The sequence below is a fragment of the Gorilla gorilla genome, chromosome 4 (genome assembly GCF_029281585.2).
Source record: "Gorilla gorilla gorilla isolate KB3781 chromosome 4, NHGRI_mGorGor1-v2.1_pri, whole genome shotgun sequence".
Taxonomy (NCBI): domain Eukaryota; kingdom Metazoa; phylum Chordata; class Mammalia; order Primates; family Hominidae; genus Gorilla; species Gorilla gorilla.
In genome coordinates this window covers 130,412,229-130,437,826 of record NC_073228.2, presented here as the reverse complement: position 1 = coordinate 130,437,826, position 25,598 = coordinate 130,412,229, and the positions used below count along the sequence as shown (strand labels likewise).

Here is a 25,598-nt window from a genome sequence, read left to right as displayed (position 1 = left end):
AATATGGTCCACATGATCTATAGATTCAATGCAATTCCTGTAAACATCCCAGTTTTCTGTTTTGTAACAACTGACAAGTTAATTCTAAAATTCACATGACAATGCAAAGGACCCTAAAAGGCCAAAACAATCTTGAAAAAGAAGATAATTGAAGGACTCTCACTTCTCAGTCAAAAAATTTACGGCAAAACTATGATAATCAAGACTATGTGGCACCAGCGTAAGGGTAGACATAAAAATCAATGGAATAGAATTGGAAGTCCAGACATAAACCCTTGCATTTATGGTCAGTTGTGTCAAGGGTGACAAGACATTTCAATGGGGAAAGGATAGTCTTTTTAACAAATGGTACTGACACAATTAGCTATCTATACACGAGTGTGAAGTCAGGCCCCTACTACATCTCCTATGCAAAGACAAACTCAAAATATATAAAAGACCTATAAAACTCTTAGAAGAAAACATAGGAATAAGTTTTCATGACCTTGGATTAGGCGATGGTTTCTTAGAAATGACAACTAAAGCACAAGGAACAACAATTAAAAGACAAATTAGTTTTTATCAAAATTAAAGCATTTTGTGCTTCAAAGGACATCAGGAAAAAGTGAAAAGAACAACCTACCGAATGGCAGAAAATGTTTGTAAGTCATTTGATAAGGAACTTGTATGTAGAATATATAAAGAACTCTTAAAATGTAAGAATATAAAAGACAACCCAATTAAAAATGGGCATTGGATTTGAATAGACGTCTTTTTTTTTTTTTTTTTGAGATGGAATCTCACGCTCTGTCGCCCAGGCTGGAGTGCAGTGGGGAGATCCCGGCTCACTGCAACCTCTGCCTCCCAGGTTCAAGTGATTCTTCTGCCTCAGCCTCCCAAGTAGCTGGGATTACAGGCATGAGCCACCATGTCCGACTAATTTTTGTATTTTTAGTAGAGACAGGGTTTCACCATATTGGCCAGGCTGGTCTCGAACTCCAGACCTTGTGATCCGCCCGCCTTGGCCTCCCAAAGTGCTGGGATTACAGGCATAAGCCACCGCACCAGGCCTAGAATAGACATCTTAAATGGCCGATTAGCACATGAAAAGATTCTCAACATCATTAGTTCCACTAGCAGATTTCATCTTCTCAGCTTTCGCCCCTTTTCCTTACTCAAGGCGGTAGTTTGTTGTTCTTGGCTAAGTAGTAATAGTAGTAGTAGTAGAATTATAATTTTTAAAATGTATCTGCCTGTCTTAATTATAGGTGCTTTTCTTGGAGGAGTTGGTGGTTAGGAGTATAGTCAGAGAGCACCTGATAGAGAACTGGAAGGATGTAGAAAGTATAGATCCCTCCTCTTCTGCCAAACGTCACTTGCAGCCAGGCAGGAGAAGCTAATGTCAGGCGTAAAAGCTTCCGTTTCCTTCCTTCTCTTCTTAACACCTAGCATAGTGCTATGCTATAGCCAGCAAGCTGTCATTAATTCAATGATTGCAGCAGAGACTAGAGTTGGTGTAGCATTTGGTGGCTTTTGGTAGTAACAGCCATGTCTTCATAATTAATATTCACTTGATGCTTACCTGTTTCAGAGCAATGGAAATGAGAAGATACTCTGCTGTTGTCACATATGCTCCTGATATCACAAATGAATAAAAGTTATTCACATGGAAGCTGATTTTAAAGTGCACTTAAGGAAATTGATGATCAAAAGATCAGTAATAAATGTATGTCTAAGGCTGGGCACAGTGGCTCACGTCTGTAATCCTAGCACTTTGGGAGGCTGAGGTGGGTGAATTGCCTGAGCTCAAGAGTTCAAGACCAGCCTGGGCTACATGGTGAAACTCCCATCCCTACTAAAATACAAAAAAATTAGCTAGGTGTGGCGGCATGCCCAGCTACTTGGGAGGCTGAGGCAAGAGAATTGCTTGAACACAGAGGCAGAGGTTGCAGTGAGCTGAGATTGCACTACTGCATTCCAGCCTGGCGACAGAGTGAGACTCTGTCTCAAAAATAAATAAACATATGTCTAAAATTGAGGCAAACACATCTCTCAGATCTTTATGCTGGGAGGAGTAAGGTAAGAATGGCATTTATAGGCCAGGTGTAGTGGCTCATATCTGTAATCCCAGCACTTTGGGAGGTCAAGGTGGGTGGATCGCTGGAAGCTAGGAATGAGACCAGAGCCTGCGCAACATTGTGAAAACCTGTCTCTTAAAACAAAACAAAACAAGCCAGGTGTTGTGACACGGGCTTGTTGTATGAGCTACTTGGGAGGCTGAGGATGGAAGTTTGCTTGAACCCAGAAATTGAGGCTGCAGTGAGCTATGATAGCACCACTATATTCCAGCCTGGGTGACTCTTGAAAAAAGAAAGAAAGAAAAAAAAATGGTGGGCCGGTTGCGATGGCTCAAGCCTGTAATCCCAGCACTTTGGGAGGCTGAGGCGGGCGGATCACCTGAGGTCAGGAGTTCAAGACCAGCCTGGCCAATATGGCAAAACCCCGTCCCTACTAAAAATACAAAAATGAGCTGGGCGTGATGGCGCATGCCTGTAGTCCCAGCTACTTGGGAAGCTGAGACAGGAGAATCACTTGAACCCAGGAGGCGGAGATTTGCAGTGAGCCGAGATCACGCCACTGCACTCCAGCCTGGGCAACAGAGCAAGACTCTGACTGAAAAAAAAGAATGGCATTCATGGCCTGCTATATAACTTTTCTAGAATATAGGTTGGCAATGTCTGTCAAGAGTCCTAACCTAAGTAAATAATCAACAAATATATTCAACACTGGAGAAACAGCTAAATAAAATTTGGTATGTCATCATGATGGAATGCTATGGAGTGATTTTTCTTTTCTTGACTTTTAATAACTTAGGGGAAAGGTGTAAGACATCAGAAAATAAAGTAAAATGAAATAATATAATCTCAACTAGATATAAATGCACAGAGGAAAGATTGGAAGACACTATCAAATTGTAAGGAGAGATTTTTGTGGTGGACTTATGGGCCATAGGTTTCTTTCTTTCTTTTTAATTGTGGGGGAAAGTCCACACAACATAAAATTTACTTAAAAATGGTTAAGATGGTACACAGTTGAGTAGTGTCAAGTACATTCACATGATCATAGAGCCTATCTTTAGAACTTTTTCGTCTTGTAAAACTGAAACTCCATACCCTATAAACACTAATCCCTCCTTCCCACTACACCCAGCGCTTGGTAGCCACCCTTCTACTTCTTTCTGTTTCATTGATTTGGACTACTTTCATTTGAGTGGGGTTATAAGTATTTGTCCTTTAGTGACTACCTTATTTCACTTAACATAATGTCTACAAGGTACAACCATGGAGTCTCGCTCTGTTGCCAGACTGGAGTGCAGTGGTGCGATCTCAGCTCACTGTAACCTCTGCCTCCTGGGTTCAAGCAATTCTCCTGCCTCAGCCTCCTGAGTAGCTGGGATTACAGGCATCCGCCACCATGCCCAACTAATTTTTGTGTTTTTAGTAGAGACAGGGTTTCACCATGTTGGCCAGGATGGTCTTGATCTCTTGACCTTTTGATCTGCCCACCTCGGCCTCCTAAAGTGCTGGGATTACAGGCATGAGCCACCATGCCCGGCCCAATGTACAACCATTGTGTAGCATGTAGTAGGATTTCCTTTTTAAGGCTCTATAATAAGCCGGGTGTGGTGGCTCATGCCTGTAATCCTAGCACTTTGGGAGGCCAAGGCGGGAGGATCTCTTGAGCCCAGGAGTCCGAGACTGGCCTGGGCAACATGCCAAGACCCTGTCTTTGCCAAAAAAAAAAAGTACAAAAATGAGCTGGGCATGGTGGTGCATGCCTGTTGTCCCAGCTACTTGGGAGGCTGAGGTGGGGGAATTGCTTGAGCCCAGGAGGTTGAGGCTGCAGTAAGCCATGATCATGCTAGTACACCCCAGCCTGGGCAACAGAGTCAGACCCTGTCTCAAAAAAAAAAAAAAAAATTAATAAAAATAAAAAAAGGCTGCATGATATTTCACTGTATTGATATACCACATTTACTAATTCATCAGATGATGCACATTTGGGTTGCTGCCACCTTTTGGCTATTGTGAATTATGCTACTATGAATATTGGTGTACAAATATCTATAGAGTCCCTGCCTTACTATGTTTGGTTATATACTCAGAAGTGGAATTGCTCGGTCATGTGGTAATTCTCTTTTTTATTTATTTACTTACTTACTTGTGACAGTCTCATTCTGTTGGCCAGTCTGGAGTGCAGTGGTGTGATCACGGCTCACTGTTGTCTCAAATTCCTGGGCTTCACGAGTAGCTGGGACCACAGGCAGACACTATCATGCCCAGCTAGTTTGTTTTAATTTTTGTAGAGACAGGGTCTTGCCATGTTGCCCAGGCTCTGTTGTTTAATTTTTTGGGGCAATTGCCATACTGTTTTCTACAGTGGCTGTCCCATTTTACTTTATTTTTCTTGAATAATGTCAGACAAGACTGGGCACACTCAGGGTGGTTTGGTTTGGCTGTAGACTTTCCTGTTAATTTCAAACCAAAATTATATGACCAACATAAGGAATTCCTGTAAACCCTTTAATCAGAGTCACTAATTGCTTACATTTTGCCCCATTTGATTTATCATTTTCTCTTTCTCCAGCAACATCTATGTGCGCGTGCACGCACACGTGCACACACACACACACACACTCTGTGGGTGCATATTATTGCTGAACTGTTTGGAGTAAGTCAAAGATGTGTCCCCTTTATTACTAAATATTTTGGTGTGTTTCCTAAGAATGTGGACATTTTCTTGTATAACCACAGTAGTTACTAAAATCAGGACATTTGATATTGATACAACAGTAATGCTACTTTATAAATTAGAAAATAAGTTGAAAAATAATTGGGATAGGGTGTAATCAGGATAGGCTATATGACTGGGATAGGCTATATAAAAAATAATTGGACAGGCTATGTAATTTAATAATTGGGATTAGGCTATATAGCAGTGTGCAGTAAATATGGAACTAGGCATTAATTTATATATATAATTTTTTTATTTTAAGGGAGAAGTCTGTTGGAACTTGGAGGAAACAATGCCATTATTGGTAAGGCTGCCTCTTTGTTTTTGTTTGTTTTCTGTTCAGTTTCCACAATTGACATCCTGAATATATGGAACTTGTTTGGGATCTCATTTCTTCCATGTTGCATATGCCTGAGACCTAGTTCCTGTGTTTAAGAATTTTACTTGGGAGACAGGACACAAGCTTGTTTTGAAGGCAGAGGTAACTAGGAAGGAAAGGTATTCATGTTTAGAACATGTTACCTGGGATGATCTAGAACCTGTGAATGAGACTTCCATTGCCATTGTAGTATGGCATTATTTCTTGTTTTTTCTTCTTCTGTTTGCTGAAAACTGGCCACATTTCTCTAGAATAACTTAAGTAACTCTTATGTGACTTGATCATTTCTTTAGATTTCAAAAACATTATTTTGTCTTTAGTGGAATATTGAGTGCTTTTATATTGGGAAGGAACATGTCCTTAAGGCATTAAAAAAAATCACTTACCTATAGGCTTAGAGATTACTTATGCTCTTTTTTAACTGTTTGAGTTTGTCACAAAAATGCTTAGATATTTGTAGTTGACACACATAAGTATGTGTAAGATATAAGAAGTATATGGTGAAGTGTTTGTTCTGGAAGAACTTTTTTTTTTGAGACGGGAGTCTTACTCTGTCGCCCAGGCTGGAGTGCAATGGTGCGATCTCAGCTCACTGCAACCTCCACCTCCCAGGTTCAAGCTGTTCTCCTGCCTCAGCCTCCTGAGTAGCTGGAATTACAGGCGCGTGCCACCATGCCCAGCTACTTTTTGTATTTTTAGTACAGATGGGGTTTCACCATGTTGGCAGGCTGGTCTTGAACTCCTGACTTCAGGTGATCCGCCTGCCTTGGCCTCCCAAAGTGCTGGGATTACAGGCATGAGCCATCACGCCTGGCCTCTGGATGAACTTTTAAAGAGAGACTTCAGTAAAAAATATAGTTCGCATTTAATGAGCACTAGTGTCTGCCAGGTACTGTGTTCAGCTGTTTTGTATGCATTATTTCATTTAATCCCTACAACAGTCCCCACTGGGAGGCTGAGGTGGGAGGATTGCTTGAGCCCAGGAGGTCAAGGCTGTAGTGCCACTACACTCCAGCCTGGGTGACAGAGTGAGACTCCGTCTCAAAAAAAAAAAACAAACAAAAAACCCCCTGAGAAATAAAAGATGAAGAGGCCAGAGGAGTGAGAGCCTCAATTTACCCTTGTATATCTGGGTAAAGATCATAGAGCTCATAATCTTCCTTGGAAGAAGAGTGTGCCTTTCCCCCTCATGTGTATATGTGTCTTCGTAACGTTAATATGCTTACTTTACAACAATAGTTTTGATGTTCTTTTACTGCACTTTGTAAAAACGTTTGCCGGGCATGGTGGCTCACGCCTGTAATCCCAGCACTTTGGGAGGCCAAGGTGGGTGCATCACTTGAGGTCAGGAGTTTGAAACTGGCCTGACCAACATGGTGAAACCCCGTTGCTACTAAAAATACAAAAATTAGCCAAGCGTGGTGGCACATGCTTGTAATCCTAACTGCTCGGGAGGCTGAGGCAGAATCTCTTGAACCCGGGAGGCAAAGGTTGCAGTGAGCCGAGATCGTGCCATTGCACTCCAGCCTGGGTGACAAGAACAAAACTCTGTCTCAAAAAAAAAAAAAAAAAAAAACCAAAACCAAAAACCAAAAACAACATTGTTTTATACCAGCTAGCAAATGCCTTGTCTACCTGTTTTGGTTCACTGATGGAAGTGTTTGTGCTTTCCTAAGCCTTTGAAGATGCAGACCTCAGCTTAGTTGTTCCATCAGCTCTCTTCGCTGCCGTGGGAACAGCTGGCCAGAGGTGTACCACTGCGAGGCGACTGGTGAGTATATCTGCATAGACCCGTGAGATTGTCTTGCTCTTAAAAGACTACTTTTTAATGAGTTCTGCTGTTAGGGAGGTGTCAGCAATACTGCTAGAACAACATGCTCTCTAGATGTGGCTGGCAAATATGTGATCCAGTTCTCTTTCTGTGCTCATGGCAGATGTTGTTAATCAATCAGGGACTTTGCCTTTTTCCCACCCCGAGGTAATAGGGGTTCCACTACCAATTGATTGGAGTTGGACTAGGAGATGAGACTGATTTTCAGTCCTACTCCTAGAACAATATGGACGAAGTCCAGTGTCATTTAGAGAATAAAACAAGATAAAAATAAAAAGAATTATTAAACCATAGCTAAAAATAGAGTCTTGCTCTTTTATAAAAATATTTTAAGTAGTAAAACATTTTAAACATTTTAGGCTGGGCATGGTGGCTCAAACATACAATTCTAACCCTTTGGGAGGCTGAGGCAGGAGTATTCCTTGAGCCCAGTAGTTCGAGACCAGCCTGGGCAACAAAGTGATTCCCTGTCTTTATAAAAAGTTAAAAAAAATCAGCAAGGCATGATGGCTCATGCTTGTAGTCCCAGCTACTTGGAGGATTGATTGAGCCCAGGAAAGGGCTCAATGAGGCTGCAATGAGCCATGATTGCACCACTGTACTCCAGCCTGGGCGACAGGGCAAGACCCTGTCTCAACCAATCAATCAATAAACACTTTTATTTTTAGCCTCAAGTCTAGAATTAGATTTGACTTGAAATGACATGATTCATTGAAAAGCAAATGGCTATGTATATGTGTGACCTCTCTATATACATATATAGCCTGCATGCATATATATATCGAGAGGACAGATTAATATTAAGTGTATATAAGGAGATGTGGTTTAGCTTCAATGTGGGATTTGGGAAGTTTAATCTCTACACTTAGATTGAGCTGGTCTTCAGTTTAGTATGTGTTACAACTTTGATTTTCATGACTTTATGGTACTAAAAGACTATACTATAACTGAGCAAGTTTTTTTTGTTTTGTTTTTGTGTTTTTTTTTTTTGAATTGGAGTCTCGCTCTGTTGCCCAGGTTGGAGTGTAGTGGCGCGATCTTGCTCACTGCAACCTCCACCTCCTGGATTCAAGCGATTCCCCTGCCTCACCCTCCTAAGTAGCTGGGACTACAGGCACGTGCCACCCTGCCTGGCTAATTTTTGTATTTTTAGTAGAGATGATGTTTCACCATGTTGGCCAGGCTGGTCTTGAACTCCTGACCTCAAGACCTACCTCGGCCTTGCAAAGTGCTGGGATTACAGGTGGGAGCCATCATGCCCAGCCCTGAGGAAGTTTTAGTTAGGTACAAAATTTGGCTGCGTTTGCCATTTTAAAAAAATTCTTTTTAAGCTCTGTTGGACTTGAGCCTTTTTTATTATTGTTGAGTTTTCCTTTTGTAATGAAAAAAGCCTTCAGTTGAATTATTAAGGAATTGGCTTTGGGTTTTTGCTCTCATTCATGTTAAGTGTGAACAGATTCTTTATAAGACTGACATAATCTAAATTAATTAGAATAAGCTAAAAGATATATGAAAATTATCTTTACCTTACTCACACTTTTCTTTTTTCTTTCTTTCTTTTTTTTTTTTTGAGATGGAGTCTCTCTCTGTTGGCCAGGCTGGAGTGCAATGGTGTGATCTCAGCTCACCGCAACCTCCACCTCCAGGTTCAAGTGATTCTCCCACCTCAGCCTCCTGAGTAGCTGGCACTACAGGCACCCATCACTGTGCCTGGCTAATTTTTGTATTTTTATTAGAGATGGGGTTTTGCCATGTTGGCCATGCTGGTCTCAAACTCCTGACCTCAGGTGATCTGCCTGCCTTGGCCTCCCAAAGTGCTGAGATTACAGGTGTGAGCCACCGCACCCGGCCTCTCACACTTTTCATATTTGTTTTTTCAGGTGCTTTGCATAAATGAAAATAAATCTTTATTTTTACATAGCTGACATTCTCAAATAATCTGATACTACATTTGTAACTTTAAAGTTTATTAAATTTGTTCACCATAAACATTAAATTGCATTAAAGATTACATTAAAGCTAAGAAAAAACCATGCACTCCAAATGATTATACCCTTCATTACATGGTAAAATATGAAATGACATAAAAGCCAAATATTTCTCTATTCAGCCAATTTTTATTTTTTTCATGTGTTTTGGAGCAAATATTCATAGATGTCTTTTATATTAGTTTTAAATATTAATAGGTAATATTAGTCATGGTCCAGATAGATTTCCTTAGAGTTAGCAGTATATATTTAAAAAAATTCCATTACTATGGACTGCTTCATGACTAGTTCTCATAATGTCAATTCATTCATCACATGTGGAGACTAACCCAGAGCATAGATGGTTTGGCAAGTTCAGCTCTGCCACTTGGAGCATAGCATGGACCTGACAACTACCCAGAGAATGCAAGGGTTGTCCTCACCTAATTAAGGCCTCCTCTGGAGACCTATGTGGCCTGGGGTTAAGTGTTTGTAGTTACCCAGCAGAGGTCAGTTATGACTATGCTCTGTGTTCACTGGGACTTAGGGTTACAGTATGGGACACATGTACTTGAGGCCTTCTTTAATGTGTTTGTGAAGCTTAAACAAATACATCCTTGGAAACTTGATGAAGATGTGGCTTATGGACCGGGTGTGGTGGCTCATGCCTGTAATCCCAGCACTTTGGGAGACTGAGGTGGGTGGATCACCTGAGGTCAGGAGTTCAAGACCAGCCTAGGCAACATGGCAAAAGCCCGTCTCTACTAAAAATACAAAAAATTAGCCAGATATGGTGGTGGGTGCCTGTAATTCCAGCTGCTTGGGAGGCTGAGGTATAAGAATCGCTTGAACCTGGGAAGTGGAGGTTGCAGTGAGCTGAGATCATGCCACTGCACTCCAGCCTGGGTGACAGAGTGAGACTCTGTCTCAAAAAAAAAAAAAAAAAAGACATGGCTTATGATTTTATTCTATTATCTACCTAAAAGGAAATTTTTAACTTCATATAGTTAATATTAAAATGATAAATTATATAATTTAAAAAAACATGCTTTGATTTTCTTATATTTTTAGAGATTACAGTATTTCAGTAACTATCAAGGAAATTATTCATTGTTTAGAAATGTGTACATTATCATACTATGCCCTTGAATATCTTTTTTCATTTAGTTTGTACATGAAAGCATCCATGATGAGGTTGTAAACAGACTTAAAAAGGCCTATGCACAGATCCGAGTTGGGAACCCATGGGACCGTGAGTATCTCCTTGTTTTCAAAGCGATCCCTTTTTGAGAGCTGTTGTTAACAAGTGTTTCTGATCTGAGTTTTGGAGTTTCTTTCCCTTTCCTGAGAGGCGTGAAGGCACGTGAAGCAGGTTATTAGGCTTTGGTGTATCGTGTCTGCTCCTAGGTTTCGACCCTGGGTGCTTGATGTGTGCTAGTGGGTGAGACTGGGAGAGGTTGTTTAGATGGAATGAGATTTAGTGTGCTTCTCTCTCGTTACTATTAGCCTTGTCCAAGCCGACACCATCCCTCTTGTGCAAGGCTGCAAGAATCCCCTAACTGACCTTTCTGCATCCATTGCTACAGAATGATTTTTAAAATGCAATCAGATAATTCACTCTCCTGCTTAAAATACTCCTCAGTAACTTCTCATTGCTTTTAGATTTTTTTCCTTTCTTTTCTTTTTTTTTTTTTTTTTGAGACACAGTTTCACTCTGTTGCTCAGGCTGGAGTGTAGTGGCTTGATCTCGGCTCACTGCAGCCTCCGCCTCCTGGGTTCAAGCAATTCTCCTGCCTCAGCCTCTTGAATAGCTGGGATTACAGGTGCATTCCACCACGCTTGACTGATTTTCATATTTTTAGTAGAGACAGGGTTTTGCCACGTTGGCCAGGCTGGTCTCGAACACCTGACCTCAAGCAGTCTGCCTGCCTGGGCCTCCCAAAGTGCTAAGATTACAGGTGTGAGCCATTGCGCCAGGCCTGCTTTTAGATTAAAACCGAGAGTCCTCTTGATTTCTTCTTTTTTGCAGGCTCCCGATCCTTCCTGGTCTGCTCTCTGCCTCCTGCCCCGCTTGCCTTCTCACCAGCCTTTCTGTGTCTATTTTCCCTCTTGCTCCCAGAGCTCCACCTTCTCCAATGTCCTTTCAGTGTTCCAGGCATTCCAGGCTCTATCCTACTGTGCTGTCTGCTGGAAACATTCTTCACCCAGAGTGGGGATGGCTCTGCTAACATGCCTCCTCCTCATAGAGGCCTACCTACATCTTCCTTCTTCTTTGTTGCTGGGTCACTGTCAGTGCTCTAGTCCCCAGCAGCCATAACATAGGACAGCATCATTCTCTTACCCCTTGAATTACACACCAACTACTGAGACTGTGATGTTTCCTTAGAGAATGGTCACACTGTAATGAGTAAACTGACCCTATATTTTGAGCGCAGTGCTTTGAGTAATTGATAGCCATTCCTTTAAACTAGAGATTGGCAAACAGACTTGGCTCTGCCTGTTTCTGTAAAAAAAAGTTTCTTGGCACATACCCACTCATTTGCATGTCATTTGTGGCTGCTTTTGCACTACAATTACGGAGTTGAGTATTGGGATGGAGATCACGTATGTCCTCCAAAGCATAAAATATTTACCATCTGGTTCTTTATGGAAAAAGGATGTTGACTTATGTTCTCAATTGAGAGCATATAGGAAGGGATTGGTCTGTTCATTGAGAAAGCTGTTCTAATAATAAAACGATGCCATCAAGGGCAAAATGATGAGCCAGCCTTCCTTTTCTCTTTCCAGCTAATGTTCTTTATGGGCCACTCCATACCAAGCAGGCAGTGAGCATGTTTCTTGGAGCAGTGGAAGAAGCAAAGAAAGAAGGTGGCACAGTGGTCTATGGGGGCAAGGTAAGGGATGCTCTGAGATCAATTGTGACAGCTTTTTAACATTCTTTTCCCTGAGACACAAGCAGGGCTCTGGGCATATTGGGAAAGCCACCCCATTTGACATCCTTCTTCTCCCGTCTTTATTTATATATATTATTATAAAACAAGGAAACACATGTTTTTGTTTGTTTGTCTGTTTTTGAGACAGAGTCTTACTCTGTGCCCAAGATGGAGTGCAGTGGCGCAATCTTGGCTCACGGCAACCTCCGCCTCCCGGGTTCAAGTGATTCTCCTGCTTCAGCCTCCTGAGTAGCTGGGATTACAGGTGCATGTCACCACACCCAGCTAATTTTTGTATTTTTTGGTAGAGATGGGGTTTCCCATGTTAGCCAGGCTGGTCTCTAACTCCTGGCCTCAAGTGATCCACCCACCCTGGCCTCCTAAGGTGCTGGGATTACAGGCATGAGCCACCACACTTGGCTCTGTTTGTTTGTTTTTGTGACAGAGTCTTGCTCTGCCACCTAGGCTGGAGTGCAGTGGTGCGCGATCTCAGCTCACTGCAACCTCTTCCTCCTGGACTAAAGCAATCCTCCCACCTCAGGCTCCTGAGTCTTGCTCTGTTGCCCAGGCTGGAGTGCAGTGGCGTGATCTCAGCTCACTGCAACCTCGCCTCCCAGGTTCAAGCGATTCTCCTGTCTCAGCCTCCCGAGTAGCTGGGATTACAGGCACCCATTACCATGCCCAGCTAATTTTTGTATTTTTAGTAGAGAAGGGGTTTCACCATGTTGGCCGGGCTGGTCTGGAACTTCTGACTTCGTGATCCACTGTCCTTGGCCTCCCAAAGTGCTGGGATTACAGGCGTGAGCCACCGTGCCTGGCCAGAAATACACGTTTTAAAGAATGACAACAATGCTTGCCTTGGCAGCACATATACTAAAATTGGAAAGATACAGAGAAGATTAGCATGGCTTATGCACAAGGATGATATGCAAATTCATATCCGTATTTTAAAAAGCATTCCATATTTTAAAAAAAGACAGCAGAAAATGCATGGGACATTTCTGGAAGGACATAGAAGAAACTGAGTCATGGTTGCTTTTGAATTGGGTCCTTAATATTTGTATGGAAAGGAGAATTCCTTTTCAAGTACAGTAGGAGACTTTGTATTCAGAGCAATTATAATCTATTTATTGGTTATTTTAAAAAGTCAGTTAAGGCAAGGAATAAAAAAATACGTATCATAAGCATTAAAAAAGAAATTAACACATATTGCCAGGTGCAGTGGCTCACACCTGCAATCTCAGCACTTTGGGAGGCTGTGGTGGGAGGATTGCTTGAGGCCAGGAATTCAAGACCCACCTGGACAACATAGTGAGACCCTGTCTCAAAAAAAAAATTAGCCGAGTTTGGTGGCATGCACATGTAGTGCTAGCTACTTGGGAGGCTGAGGTGGGAGGATTGCTTGAGCCCACAAGTTCGAGGCTGCAATGAGTCATGATGATGTCACTGCACTGCAGCTTGGACAACAAAGCAAGACCAAATCAAAAACAAAAAACCAAATAATAATAAAAAAAAAATCAAAAACAAAAAACCCCCCACATATAAAGATTTGTTTGTGGCCGGGCATATTGACTCACACCTGTAATCCCAGCACTCTGGGAGGCTGAGGCAGGTGGATCACTTGAGGTCAGAAGTTCAAGACCAGCCTGGCCAAAATGGTGAAACCTGGTCTCTACTAAAAATACAAAAAAAATTTAGCTGGGCATGGTGGTGCATGCCTGTAGTCCCAGTTACTTGGGAGGCTGAGGTGGGAGGATGGCTTGAACCCGGGAGACGGAGGTTGCAGTGAGCTGAGATCAAGCCATTGCACTACAGGCTGAGTGAAAATAACCGCTTGCAGCAGTGTTTGTTCAACATAACTTGGTTGTGTCACATGGCATGGCTCTCCATCCCTGCCTGACTCCTTATTTCCATTTTTCTCTGACCAACTAAGTTAGAACCAATATCAGGAAGAGAGAATTTTCTTTCATGATTGGAAGTTATTTTGGAGAAATAATTCACCTATAAATGATGCTAATTTTTTTCTTTATAAATGTAGGCAAAGATTGCATCCTCTGACCCCAAGTCCTAGAAAACAAAATGCTTTCATTCTTTTTATTTCATTTCTCTGTATTAGGTTATGGATCGCCCTGGAAATTACGTAGAACCGACAATTGTGACAGGTCTTGCCCACGATGCATCCATTGCACACACAGAGACTTTTGCTCCGATTCTCTATGTCTTTAAATTCAAGGTAAAAATGCATTCTGTTCGCTAGCCTAATGTTGAAATAAATGATAAGAGGAAAATGATGGTGGATTAAATTTCACTTGATGAGCCTTTAAGAGGGTTTTAGAAAGTAATCTGAATAGTAGCTATATGAAGGTTCAGGATAAAATACGAGATAAACACTTTAAAACTCTATAGCATGCCAAGCTAGCTGCCAGGGAAACCAGATTGGGTAGTGGACTAGTGTTGGGGTTTATGGAGCGTGTGGTCATCATTTCCTGTGTCATCTTAATCCTGGGCTGTGTAGGCCATAGAGTCACCTTCTCCTGAACCGTGGTACTGGATAGTTTGATGGCCTGAGTGCTGTGAACATGTCAGCAGACAAAATGAGAACATGTGGGGGTAATACAAAGACCTATAGTTGGCCGGGCACGGTGGCTCACACCTGTAATCCCAGCACTTTGGGAGGGTGAGGCAGGCAGATCACCTGAGGTCAGGTGTTCGAGACCAGCCTGGCCAACATGGTGAAACCCCATCTCTACTAAAAAATAAAAAAATTAGCCAGGCGTGGTGTTGGGTGCCTGTAATCTGTAATACCAGCCACCCGAGAGGCTGAGGCAGGAGAATCACTTGAACCCAGGAGGCTGAGGTTGCAGTGAGCCGAGATCGCACCATTGCACTCCAGCCTGGGCAACAGAGTGAGACTCTGTCTCAAAAAAAAAAAGACCTATAGTTATAAACTCCAGCAGAGGACAGGCTGCGGAGTTTTGTTTTGTTTTCCCTGATCTTATATCTTGATCTCAAACTGTGAAGGTTTTAATAGGTGAAGAAGCTGGGCACAATGGCTCATGCTTGTAATCTCAGTGCTTTGGGAGGATCACTTGAGGCCAGGTGCTCAAGACCAGCCTGGCCAACACAGTGAGACCTTGTCTGTACAAAAAAATTAAAAAATTAGCCAGGTGTTGTATGTACCTATAGTCCTAGCTACTCGGGAGGCTGAGGTGGGAAGAGATTCTGTCTCTAAAACAAACAAATAAATAAAACCCAAAAAACCCACACAGGTGGATAAATTAGAAGATCTCATTCCCTAGCTTGAGGACGGGCCCTAGCCTCGCCAGTAAATATTTAGGATTAATTTTGAGACTGCAGAGATTGAATCAATATTTGAATGTACCATTATTAACAGTAAAAGAATAGTGAGAATTGCATCTTGTTGCAATTTCATCATTGCTTCTTTATTTCTTGCTTTAAATTGCCTATCATTGTTTCACTTATGGGGACTAGAGAATATAATTTTGTGTTTTGTAATGTGTTTGTGTACATTATGAGGCTGTGTGAGCTCTTGAGCAAATTAGTCTCTGTAGGCCTCAGTTGCCCAATCTGTAAATTGGGAGGTAGTAGGAAACCTGTGTTATAGGATGAGGATTAAATAACTAAATGCATGTTAAGTGCTTAGATCGGTGTGTTACACACGTAAGAGCTCAATAGATATTAGCTATTATATGTAGTAGCTTGAATGAAAGGAAGAATGTGTTAATATTTGTTTCTGATAATTAGGGGAAAAATCCCAAAATTTTTACTTATTATCAATGATCTGAATTATAAGAGAAACAGAGTGAGTAAACTTGACTCTTTGGTTTCCTTTTGTACACTGAAATTATACTGGTACACTTCAGGAAATGAGTTTAATGTCAGTGAACTTTGACTTGAACACTATAACATCTTACAGCTTCCAATGTCTCCCCTTTTAGGATGAAGAAGAGGTCTTTGCATGGAATAATGAAGTAAAACAGGGACTTTCAAGTAGCATCTTTACCAAAGATCTGGGCAGAATCTTTCGCTGGCTTGGGTACAACTTTGTCTATTTTGAAAATTTATATAAGTCTGATTTATGTGGTGAGTGGACTTAAGAAAACTGCTGTAGTCTAAAATCAATTTTTCAGTATTGAAAGCCTTTGAGCTTTGGTTTAGATTTTTTATTTATTTTTGTTTGTTTTTAATTTCCTGTTCATTTCTCTCACCATGCCTCCCTTTTTACACAGACCTAAAGGATCAGACTGTGGCATTGTAAATGTCAACATTCCAACAAGTGGGGCTGAGATTGGAGGTGCCTTTGGTACGTAGAGAATCATTTCTCCTTTTCCATGTTGGGCAGCAAAGAAAAACCAGTAGTAGCTTTTAGAAAAGGCTGACCAAGAGACTGAAACACTCCTTATATTCTGAAATAACCTTATGTGATCTAACATGCCTGAAAAAGCTTACATTCTGTATTCAAAGTTATCGCAGAGTCCTGTGTCATCTCCTCAGAGGCAGCATCAGGTTAGAGCAGAGGCCCTTAACTTGAAATGTGTGAACCCCTGAAATGGTGGCATTTGTTTTCTGGGGAGAAGTTTCCAGACCCAAAAAAGATTAAGAATCCCTGCTTCAAAGCCAGAAAATTTTATATGAAATATTCTGGTTTTTATTTGCAAAGTAGGCATATAAATGTTCAACATACTCTTTTTCACTAGATGGAATACAAAGTTGTTTCTTTTCACTGGGCCCTGCTCCTGTTTCCTCTTAATAAGCCATACATTATTAATGCTGAAACTTGGTAGTAGTTTTTCCTAAAAATCTCTCCCTAACCATTGTATATTAAGTATTATTTATTAAAAATGGTCCAAAGTAAAATAAAACAGATTGCTTGTTTTTTTAAATATAGAAGCAAAACAAACATGCATTAATACTTGTAAAAGTTTATATCATTAGTAGCATTCTTTCATATTTTTAGAGCAGATACTACAATTACTATTTGATGCACGGACTTTGCTGTTTTCAGTTCACCCCTTACCCCTGCACTCCACTGTGCGGTTGCCTGAATGCATGAGTGTCTATCTTCTCCTTTTGTACTAATTTAATCCCTGTTTCCAACCCATGCCTGCTCTCTCCAATTGACTATTCCTTTTTTTGTTTTGTTTTTGTTTTTTTTTTTGAGTTGGGGGCTTGCTATGTTGCCCAGGCTGGAGTGCAGTGGTGATTACAGCTCACTGCAGCCACCACCTCCCAGGCTCAAGCATTCCTCTCGCCTTAGCCTCATGAATAGCTGAGATTACAGGCATGTGCCTCGACACCCAGCTAATTAAATTTTGTTTTGTTTTGTTTTGTTTTTTTTAGAAACAGGCCCTCACTATGTTGCCCAGGCTGGTCTCAAATTCCTGGGCTCAAGCCATCCAACCTGCCTTGGCTTCCCAGAGTGTTGGGATTACAGGCATGAGCCACTGCACCCAGTCAATTGACTATTCTTCATTTAAGCTTTTATAATTAATTTTTAAAGTTTTGGTGCCCAGGCACAGTAGCTTACGCCTGGAATCCTGGCACTTTGGGAGGCAGAGGTGGGCCGATCGCTTGAGCTCAGGCATTCAAGACCAGCCTGGGCAACATGGCAAAAACTCATCTCCACAAAAATTACAAAAATTAGCTAGGCATGATGGTGTGTGCCTGTAGTCCCAGCTACTTGGGAGGCTGAGGTGGGAGGATCTCTTGAGTCTGGGAGGCAGAGGTTGCAGTGAGCCAAGACTGTGCCACTGCACTCAAGTCTGGGGACAGAGTGAGACCCTGTCTTCCCCCGCAAAAAAAAAAAAAAAGTTTTGGGCTGGGCGTGGTGGCTCATGCCTGTAATTGCTTAAGCCCAGGAGTTTGAGATGAACCTGGGCAACATGGTAGGACCCTGTCTCTACAAAAATTAAAAAAAACTAGCCAGTTGTGGTGTCACACACTTGTATTCCCAGCTACTCGTGAGTCTGAGGTGCAAGGCTCGCTTAAGCCCAAGAGTTTGAGGCTGCAGTAAGCCATGATCCCACCACTGCACTTCAGCCTGGGTGACAGAGTGAGTGTGACCCTGTCTCTAAATAAATAAAAGTTTTAGAAAAGTCTTATAATGGAAAAAGTAGTTTTGCTCATACGTTTCTTCTCCTCCTCCTTTCCCAGAGGCTACATTGAGGTTCTTTTTTTTTTTTTTTTTGAGACGGAATCTTGCTCTGTTGCCTATGCTGGAGTGCAGTGGTGCAATCTTGGCTCGCCGCAACATCCACCTCCCCAGTTCAAGAAATTCTCCCGCCTCAGCCTCCTGAGTAGCTGGGATTACAGGTGCACGCCACCATGCCCGGCTAATTTTTGTATTTTTTTAGTAGAGATGGGGTTTCACCACGTTGGCCAGGCTGGTCTTGAACTCCTGACCTTGTGATCCACCTGCCTTGGCCTCCCAAGGTGCTGGGAATACAGGTGTGAGCCACCGTACCCGGCCGAGATTCTTTTTACTAAAAGAAAAAAGCAAATTTACCTTTGAATTGATGTCAGTTTTTCTAACTAGTGTGCTTTCACTGCTGTCTCCTTGAAAGCTTTAGACATTATGTATTGACCCTCTATTATGATAGAGGTTTCTGTCCAGGAGCAGGACACATGGGAGTCAACTAGTAGGAGAAAGTAGAAGAAGCTGTTCTTTTCATTTTCTTCTTGGATGCACCCAGTACCCTTGCAGACTGAAGAAGCAGTAGAAAACAGAGGCAGGGAGGGCCCTGCAGGCCTGGCTAGCAAGCGGAGGGCGTGGGGTACCAGCTCTCAGAATAGTGAGCATGGTCCTTGAAAGTGGATTAGTTCATTCACCCAGCATGTGCGTAGCTGGATAGGGAGTCTCTTGGGAGATTTTGACTAGCACTTGTTTCTTCTGCTTTTATTCACTCTCTCCCTACTCCCTCCCTGCCCACCTTGGGTAGAAATAGCTTTTATTCAAGTTCAATAAAAGAGTTTGTTGGGGAAGACCCATGGGGTGTTATCTTGTAGAATGAGCACTGGGTGAGGAACCAAGAGACACCATGCCAGTCCCATTTACTGCTGTCACTGGCTCCGGAACTTCAGGCAGGTGCTCAGCCTTGGTTCCTTAGAGCCTCTGCGACTCCGTTCCTGCCAGGAATTTCAGAGGCACTGTTAGCTGTGGTTTGTTTTATTTCAAACGTGTGCAGGCTTTTTGCTGGCTTCCCATTCTTTGAAGTCAGTTATGTCTCTTTTTACTTTGCTTGTGCATTTGAGAGCTAGAAAGGCAAACATTCAGCTGTGATTTTTCTGGAACCCATTTAATGGAGATTCTTTCCCTCTCATGAGAAAGACCAGGTGAGTAGTTAATAGAGAAGCTTTTATTTCAAAATTGTTATATTTTCTTAATGTATTTCTATCAAATGGGAATATCTGTGTTTTCCCTGATAATTTAATACAAGTTATTGAGAGAGATAAAGAAGACAGTTACAGCTCCCATATTCTTGTGCCCTGCTCAAAAGAAAAACTATGAATAACATGTATGGGCTGGGCACGGTGGGGTTACAGGCATGCACCACCACGCCCAGCTAATGGGATTTTTTTTTTTTTTTTTTTTACCGTTTCTTTCTGTTTCCAATTCTTCTTAATTCCTTATATTTTATTTTCCTTCTTAATTCCTTTTTTCTGTTTGTTTTGGTCTCTTGGTCTCTGTCTTTGATTTGTTTGCAGGGGAGATATTGTGGGCTAAATGTAAAGTAAATAATCAGGTTGTTCTGGTGTCCTTTTGGTATCTTCTTTTCATTGATACCAACTATGAGCCCACATGGAAACTGCTCAGAAGATATGATATTATTTTTTATTTCTCTAGGAGGAGAAAAGCACACTGGTGGTGGCAGGGAGTCTGGCAGTGATGCCTGGAAACAGTACATGAGAAGGTCTACTTGGTAAGAAAAGGCTTTGGGAAGATAGGTTTGGGCTTAAAACCTTTGGGAATGGGCTTTTACACTTTCCTACTGTCTGTGCTGTCTTTGTGCAGTGTCATTTGATTTGATTTTTCCAGCATTCCACAGCTGTCTCCTCTGAGTATCTATTTGGTACTATTTTTCTAGCCTTCTTTTCTAGCTTCAGCTAGTGCCCAGCACCCAACAATGAAATGGTCTCGTGCGTGGTTTCTGTATTTTTAGTAGAGTTGGGGTTTCTCCATGTTGGTCAGGCTGGTCTCGAACTCCCGACCTGAGGTGATCCACCCGCCTTGGCCTCCCAAAGTGCTGAGATTACAGGCGTGAGCCACAGCACCCGGCTAATTTTTGTATTTTTAGTAGAGATGGGGTTTCACCGTGTTGGCCAGGCTGTTGTCGAACTCCTGACCTCAGGTGATCTGCCTGCCTCGGCCTCTCAAAGTCCTGGGATTACAGGCATGAGCCACCATGCTGGGCTGTTTCTTGCACTTTTGAGGGCACACTTTTTTTTTTTTTGAGATGGAGTCTTGCTCTGTCACCCAGGTTGGAGTGCAGTGGCCTGATCTCAGCTCACTGCAGCCTCAGCCTCCGCCTCCCAGATTCCAGCGATTCTCCTGCCTCAGCCTCCCAAGTAGCTGTGATTACAGGCCTGCGCCACCATGCCCGGCTAATTTTTGCATTTTTAGTAGAGACCAGGTTTCACCATGTTGGCCAGGCTGGTCTTGAACTCCTGACCTCAGGTGATCCACGCCTACAGTGGCTCATGCCTGTAATCCAAGCAGTTCAGGAGGCTGAGGCAGGTGGATCATTTGAGGTCAGGAGTTCAAGACCAGTCTGGCCAACATGGTGAAACCCCGTCTCTACTAAAAATACAAAAATTAGCCAGGCGTGGTGGTGCACAGCTAATCAGGAGGCTGAGGCAGGAGAATCGCTTGAGCCTGGGAGGCAGAGGTTGCAGTGAGCCGAGATTGTGCCGTTGCACTCCAGTCTGGGTGACAGAGTGAGACCCTGTCTCAAAACAAAACAAACAAACAAAAACCAACAACAACAAAAAAAACATGTACGGTATGTCTTTCCAGATTTTTATGTTTCTGTCTTTTTTCTTTTAAATAAAACGGGATCCATACTAACATTGTCTTTTATCTTAAAGGTTTGTCTTAAAAAGTTGTAACTTGGAGATCTCGCCTTGTTAATATATACAGATCTGCTACATTTTAAAAGTGGGCATGAAAATCTTCTGTTATGTATGTACTGTCATTAATTCTGTTATTTTTTCCCACTAGTACTATCAACTACAGTAAAGACCTTCCTCTGGCCCAAGGAATCAAGTTTCAGTAAAGGTGTTTTAGATGAACATCCCTTAATTTGAGGTGTTCCGGCAGCTGTTTTTGGAGAAGACAAAGAAAATTAAAGTTTTCCCTGAATAAATGCATTATTATGACTGTGACAGTGACTAATCCCCCTATGACCCCAAAGCCCTGATTAAATCAAGAGACTCCTTTTTTAAAAATCAAAATAAAATTGTTACAACATAGCCATAGTTACTAAAAGATGGGTTAGGTGGATTTTTATTATGTCAACTAGTTGTACATGGCTTTTTAAAAGTTAATGATTATTTTGTAATTAGAAAAAAATAGTACGTACCAGGGTAGGAATTTGGGAAAATACAGAACCGAGGAGAAAACAGAAGTCTTTGCAGTAGATACAGGGTGTCTCCTGACCAAGTGAAGGATTCAGGGGCAGGGGGGTGAATATTGCTTGACATTACCCACCTATGGCATGTGTTGGATGTCGTGTGATTGAAAGGGGGATGCATTCCCCTGTATGCTTGGACCACAGTTCAGTATTCATGTGGAATAACTTGCAGTGCTTAAAATGACAACAGGCATTCATCACAGTTATGGCTCTTGCTTATGAAGGCTGTGTCAACTTGGAAGAGATTTCTGGGGTAGACAGATTTTGTTACTGTGCTGGAGTCTGCCACCTGCTGGAGGACTCTGAGGCCAAAATTGCCTGTGCAGAGTTGTATAGAAAATGCATCTGGAGGCTGGGCAAGGTGGCTTACGCCTATAATCCCAGCACTTTGAGAGGCTGAGGCGGGTGGATCAGTAGAGGCTAGGAGTTTGAGACCAGCCTGGCTGATATGGTGAAACCCCATCTTTACCAAAAAATACAGAAATTAGCCCAGTGTGATGGCAGGCGCCTGTAATCCCAGCTATTAGGGAGGCTGAGGCAGGAGAATTGTGTGAACCCAGGAGGCAGAGGTTGCAGTGAGCCTAGATTGTGCCACTGCCTGGGCAACAGTGAGATCCTGTCTCCAAAAAAAAAAAAAAAAAAGTGCATCTGGATTTTTTTATACAACCTTAGACCATTTTCTTTAGCTTTAGGCGTCTGCGGTTGCCCTTGGATCTGTTCTCAATCCTCAGTGTGTATGGCAGCATGTGGTCGTAGAGAACTGGGCAAAGTTCACTTTCTCTTTGCTGATAGTCTCACCTTTTCTCACTGGGAAGCTGCACAGGAGCCTTTGGGCTGGTTCAGCCCAGAGGCCCCTGTTCTGCCTTCCTGGCACTCTCTGCTCCCCTTCTGCATGGCACCCCTCTACTCCTGCCAGGTTGGACTGGAGCAGAGGCCTTTGTACAACATGACATTTGTAGACAACCTGATCCATCAGGATGTGGAGAGATTTGGACAAAGGGCAAATAATTTGGGGTTGAATTATGGCCCAGAGAAGTAAGCAAATGAAAAACTAAACAATTATAAATGTATCTGGGAAGCAAAAGTATTCATAATCTGTCCCATGGCCAGCTGCGAGCAGTATTTAACTAGACATGCTGTTGTCAATATTGAACATGAATCAAGCCAAATACTGATATAGTCATTGAGAGAAGGTTGGCAGGAAGAAATCATGGGTGAGGGTAGGTGGGAGTGCTAATCTTAGCTATAGATTTTAGGTAAAACTGATTCTGAAAGCTTTCTTTGAAACAAATTTATAATTTTTCTTCTACATGCTTCTAGCACAAGGGCTCAATTTTTTTGGTTATAATGTTCATTAAAACATATGCCTTCAATTTGTTCCTCTTTGTTCTTTTTTGCTGATTTAGCAGATATAAATCACTTGTTAGTATTTTTAACTATCCAAGTTAAAATGTACATTTGTAAGTGTTATTACTGGTCTTATATTTGAAGGTGCGAGGGGTCTTGTGCTGCTCATTACTGGTTATCTTGAGCATTTCATAACTGCTACCTCCTCCTAAATCCTGTGTTCCAACCGCTACTGCTGGCAATGCCCAGCCTCCATTGTGGATGTGGGGAATTGTGTTTAGCATGCTTACTTCTGCCACGGCACTAAAGCCTAACTTGCTTAGGATCTTGCTGTACTTGGAGAGAGCATCCATTCGCTGAGCCTAGCAGCCAGGCTCTTGTGACTCCCTGGGAAGTGGGTGAAGACCTGGCTCCTGGCTGCAGCAGTGAGGAGGCAGGCCCTCCAGGTGAAGACTTCTCACAATGGAGGGAAGGCAGTTTTCTCAAAGGAAATTGAGTGCTATTATGTACTCTGCTTCCTACTTTCTCTTTCAGGGTGGGAATCTGTTAAGCCTCCTCTCTCTCTTGCTCTGCAACCACAGAACACTTCTTTTTTTTTGGTGTCTCAGTTTTGCCCACACTGGAGTGCAGTGGTGCAATAGTGGCTCACTGCAGCCTCCAACTCCTGGGCTCAGTCTATCCTTCCACCTCATGCTCCCCAGTAGCTGGGACTACAGGTGCATGCCACTGTGCCCAGCTAATTATTATTATTTTTTTTTGTAAAGATTGGGTCATACTACATTGCTCATGCTCGTCTTGAACTTGTGGCCTCAAGCGATCCTCCCGCCTCAGCCTCTTGAGTTGTTGGGATTACGGGAGTGCGCCACCATGCCCAGCTCTGTGGAAAATTCTCTGGCATTCTGTCTCCTGAAAATGCTGAAGGGACCAAGAGGGCTCTGTGTCCTTCCTCCTCTCTTCCCTGGCACTTTCAGACCATTTTCTTGTTGCCTTCATTCTAACAAAGGTTGCAGATTGGAAAGCTGATTTGGAATGTTTTTTAAGTGTTTTCAGTTTCAATATTTTTATGAAATTCCTATGGTCTCCAACAAACTTTTTTTTTTTTTTTTTTACACCTGGAGCTTATCCTGCAGAAGCTTCCTGCCAATGATTGTTTTGGAGGAAATTAAAAGAAAACCAAACCAAACCTCTCCTATCCAAGGGGAAGAACTTTATCCCCATATTGATTGAATATAGGATTCTAGATTTAAAATGTTGTAGGCTGTTAGTTTGCTCTTTTTTTTTTTTCTATTGGAAAGGTCCACAAATGTTTTGTTGACATTTTTGTCTTTAATCCATTTGGATTTGGAATACATGTTATGATTTGTCTACGTTAATTTCCCTTTTAAAAATAAAAATAATTCCTCAACTCCAGTTAGACAATTGGGTTGTCCTTTTCACACTGATACCTCTTTTATAGTACACTGCATTCTTACATATAACAGGATCTGTTTTTAGTTGTGTATCCTGATTGATTTAGTAATTGGTATATGTGTGTGTGTATATAGATAAATAGAATGCCATTTCCATGTGCAGACTGAAGGGCGAGCTTATTCCTTTTTCTGCGACTACATCTCCTGTCAGGTGTCCCCTCTGCTGTGGCTCTATAGGATTCTGTTAGATAGTGGTGGTCATTGCACAACTCTACAAATATACTAAGTGCTACTCAATTGCTCATTTTAAAATGGTTAAAATGGTGAGTTTTATGTTGTATTTTACAATAAGAGAAAAAAACATACAAAGCAAATTAAGCAATAAAAAGGGCAGTTACTAACTCCAGGGAAAATAACATTTAATTCTATGATCTTTTAAATTTCTTCTACTTAAATTATTTTAGAGTTCTACATATATTAGCCATGTGACCTGCAAAAAGTAACCTAATGTCTTTGAACTTCATTTTCTTGTCTGTAACGTGGGTTGTATCAGTTTGGTTTCTTTGTGGCAAGCTGTGGAAACCAATTATGGCTTTAGCAAACATGGTCTGTTTTCGAAAGCCCAGATCCAATTTGCCTCTCCAGAACCACTCTCTGACATTCTCCTGCAGTGTGTCCTTAGGGACTGATCTCTACGGTCCGCTTCATCTGGGCTTGCTTTATCCTCTGGCTTCTGATTGCGTTTGGCCAGTGGTAGAAAATCAGAGCAGAAAAAAAAATGTCAGAGTATTAATTTTTCCACTCCTTCCCTGCCAGTCTGTGGTAGTCACTGTCTTTTTTTTTTTTTTTTAAGGAAAATGTACACAAAGCGTGTTTATTGGAATGATTTCTCATTCATCCTGATTCACGGTTGCTGCTTCCTCCTAAGGAACATTCTTCTGTAAGCTTTGCTTGTCCTTCTGTAGGCTGATAGGACAGTGGAACAGCCAACACACACAACTTTGGGCATGGCGAAAGAGCATGGTGACTTGATAGCATCCTGGTCATTTCACATCCATGAAGAAGGAATTGGTTTGTCACCAGGAGCTTCTTATGTTTTCTCTTCTGGAGAGGCATGAAGGAGATCCTTCTCTAGAGACATCTCGCTGGAAAGCTTATTCCTTTTTCTGTGTCTACATCTCCTGTTAGATGGCCCCTCTGCTGTGGCTCTGCAGATTCTACTAACATGACTCCTTTTTTTTATTCTTTAGTCTGCAAGTGGAGATGGAATTCTGTTGCTATTTTCTGAGTTTGTCTCCTTACCTCTAGG

The 25,598-nt window shown here is 42.1% G+C and overlaps 1 protein-coding gene and 1 pseudogene across 1 annotated transcript in view; both read left to right on the top strand.

The window, feature by feature from the left end:
• The window catches only part of ALDH7A1 (aldehyde dehydrogenase 7 family member A1), a 53,068-nt gene extending 30,162 nt beyond the window's left edge, over window positions 1–22,906 (top strand). The window contains exons 10-18 of the mRNA XM_031011229.3: window positions 5,036–5,077; window positions 6,829–6,923; window positions 10,118–10,202; window positions 11,738–11,844; window positions 14,000–14,116; window positions 15,843–15,940; window positions 16,134–16,207; window positions 19,748–19,823; window positions 21,122–22,906. Coding sequence (XP_030867089.2) covers window positions 5,036–5,077; window positions 6,829–6,923; window positions 10,118–10,202; window positions 11,738–11,844; window positions 14,000–14,116; window positions 15,843–15,940; window positions 16,134–16,207; window positions 19,748–19,823; window positions 21,122–21,176 — 749 coding nt within the window. The 3' untranslated portion in view covers window positions 21,177–22,906. The remainder of the gene's footprint in view (window positions 1–5,035; window positions 5,078–6,828; window positions 6,924–10,117; window positions 10,203–11,737; window positions 11,845–13,999; window positions 14,117–15,842; window positions 15,941–16,133; window positions 16,208–19,747; window positions 19,824–21,121) is intronic.
• Window positions 12,733–12,833, top strand: LOC115934758 (uncharacterized; annotated as a pseudogene).
• Window positions 22,907–25,598: the final 2,692 nt, after the last annotated feature.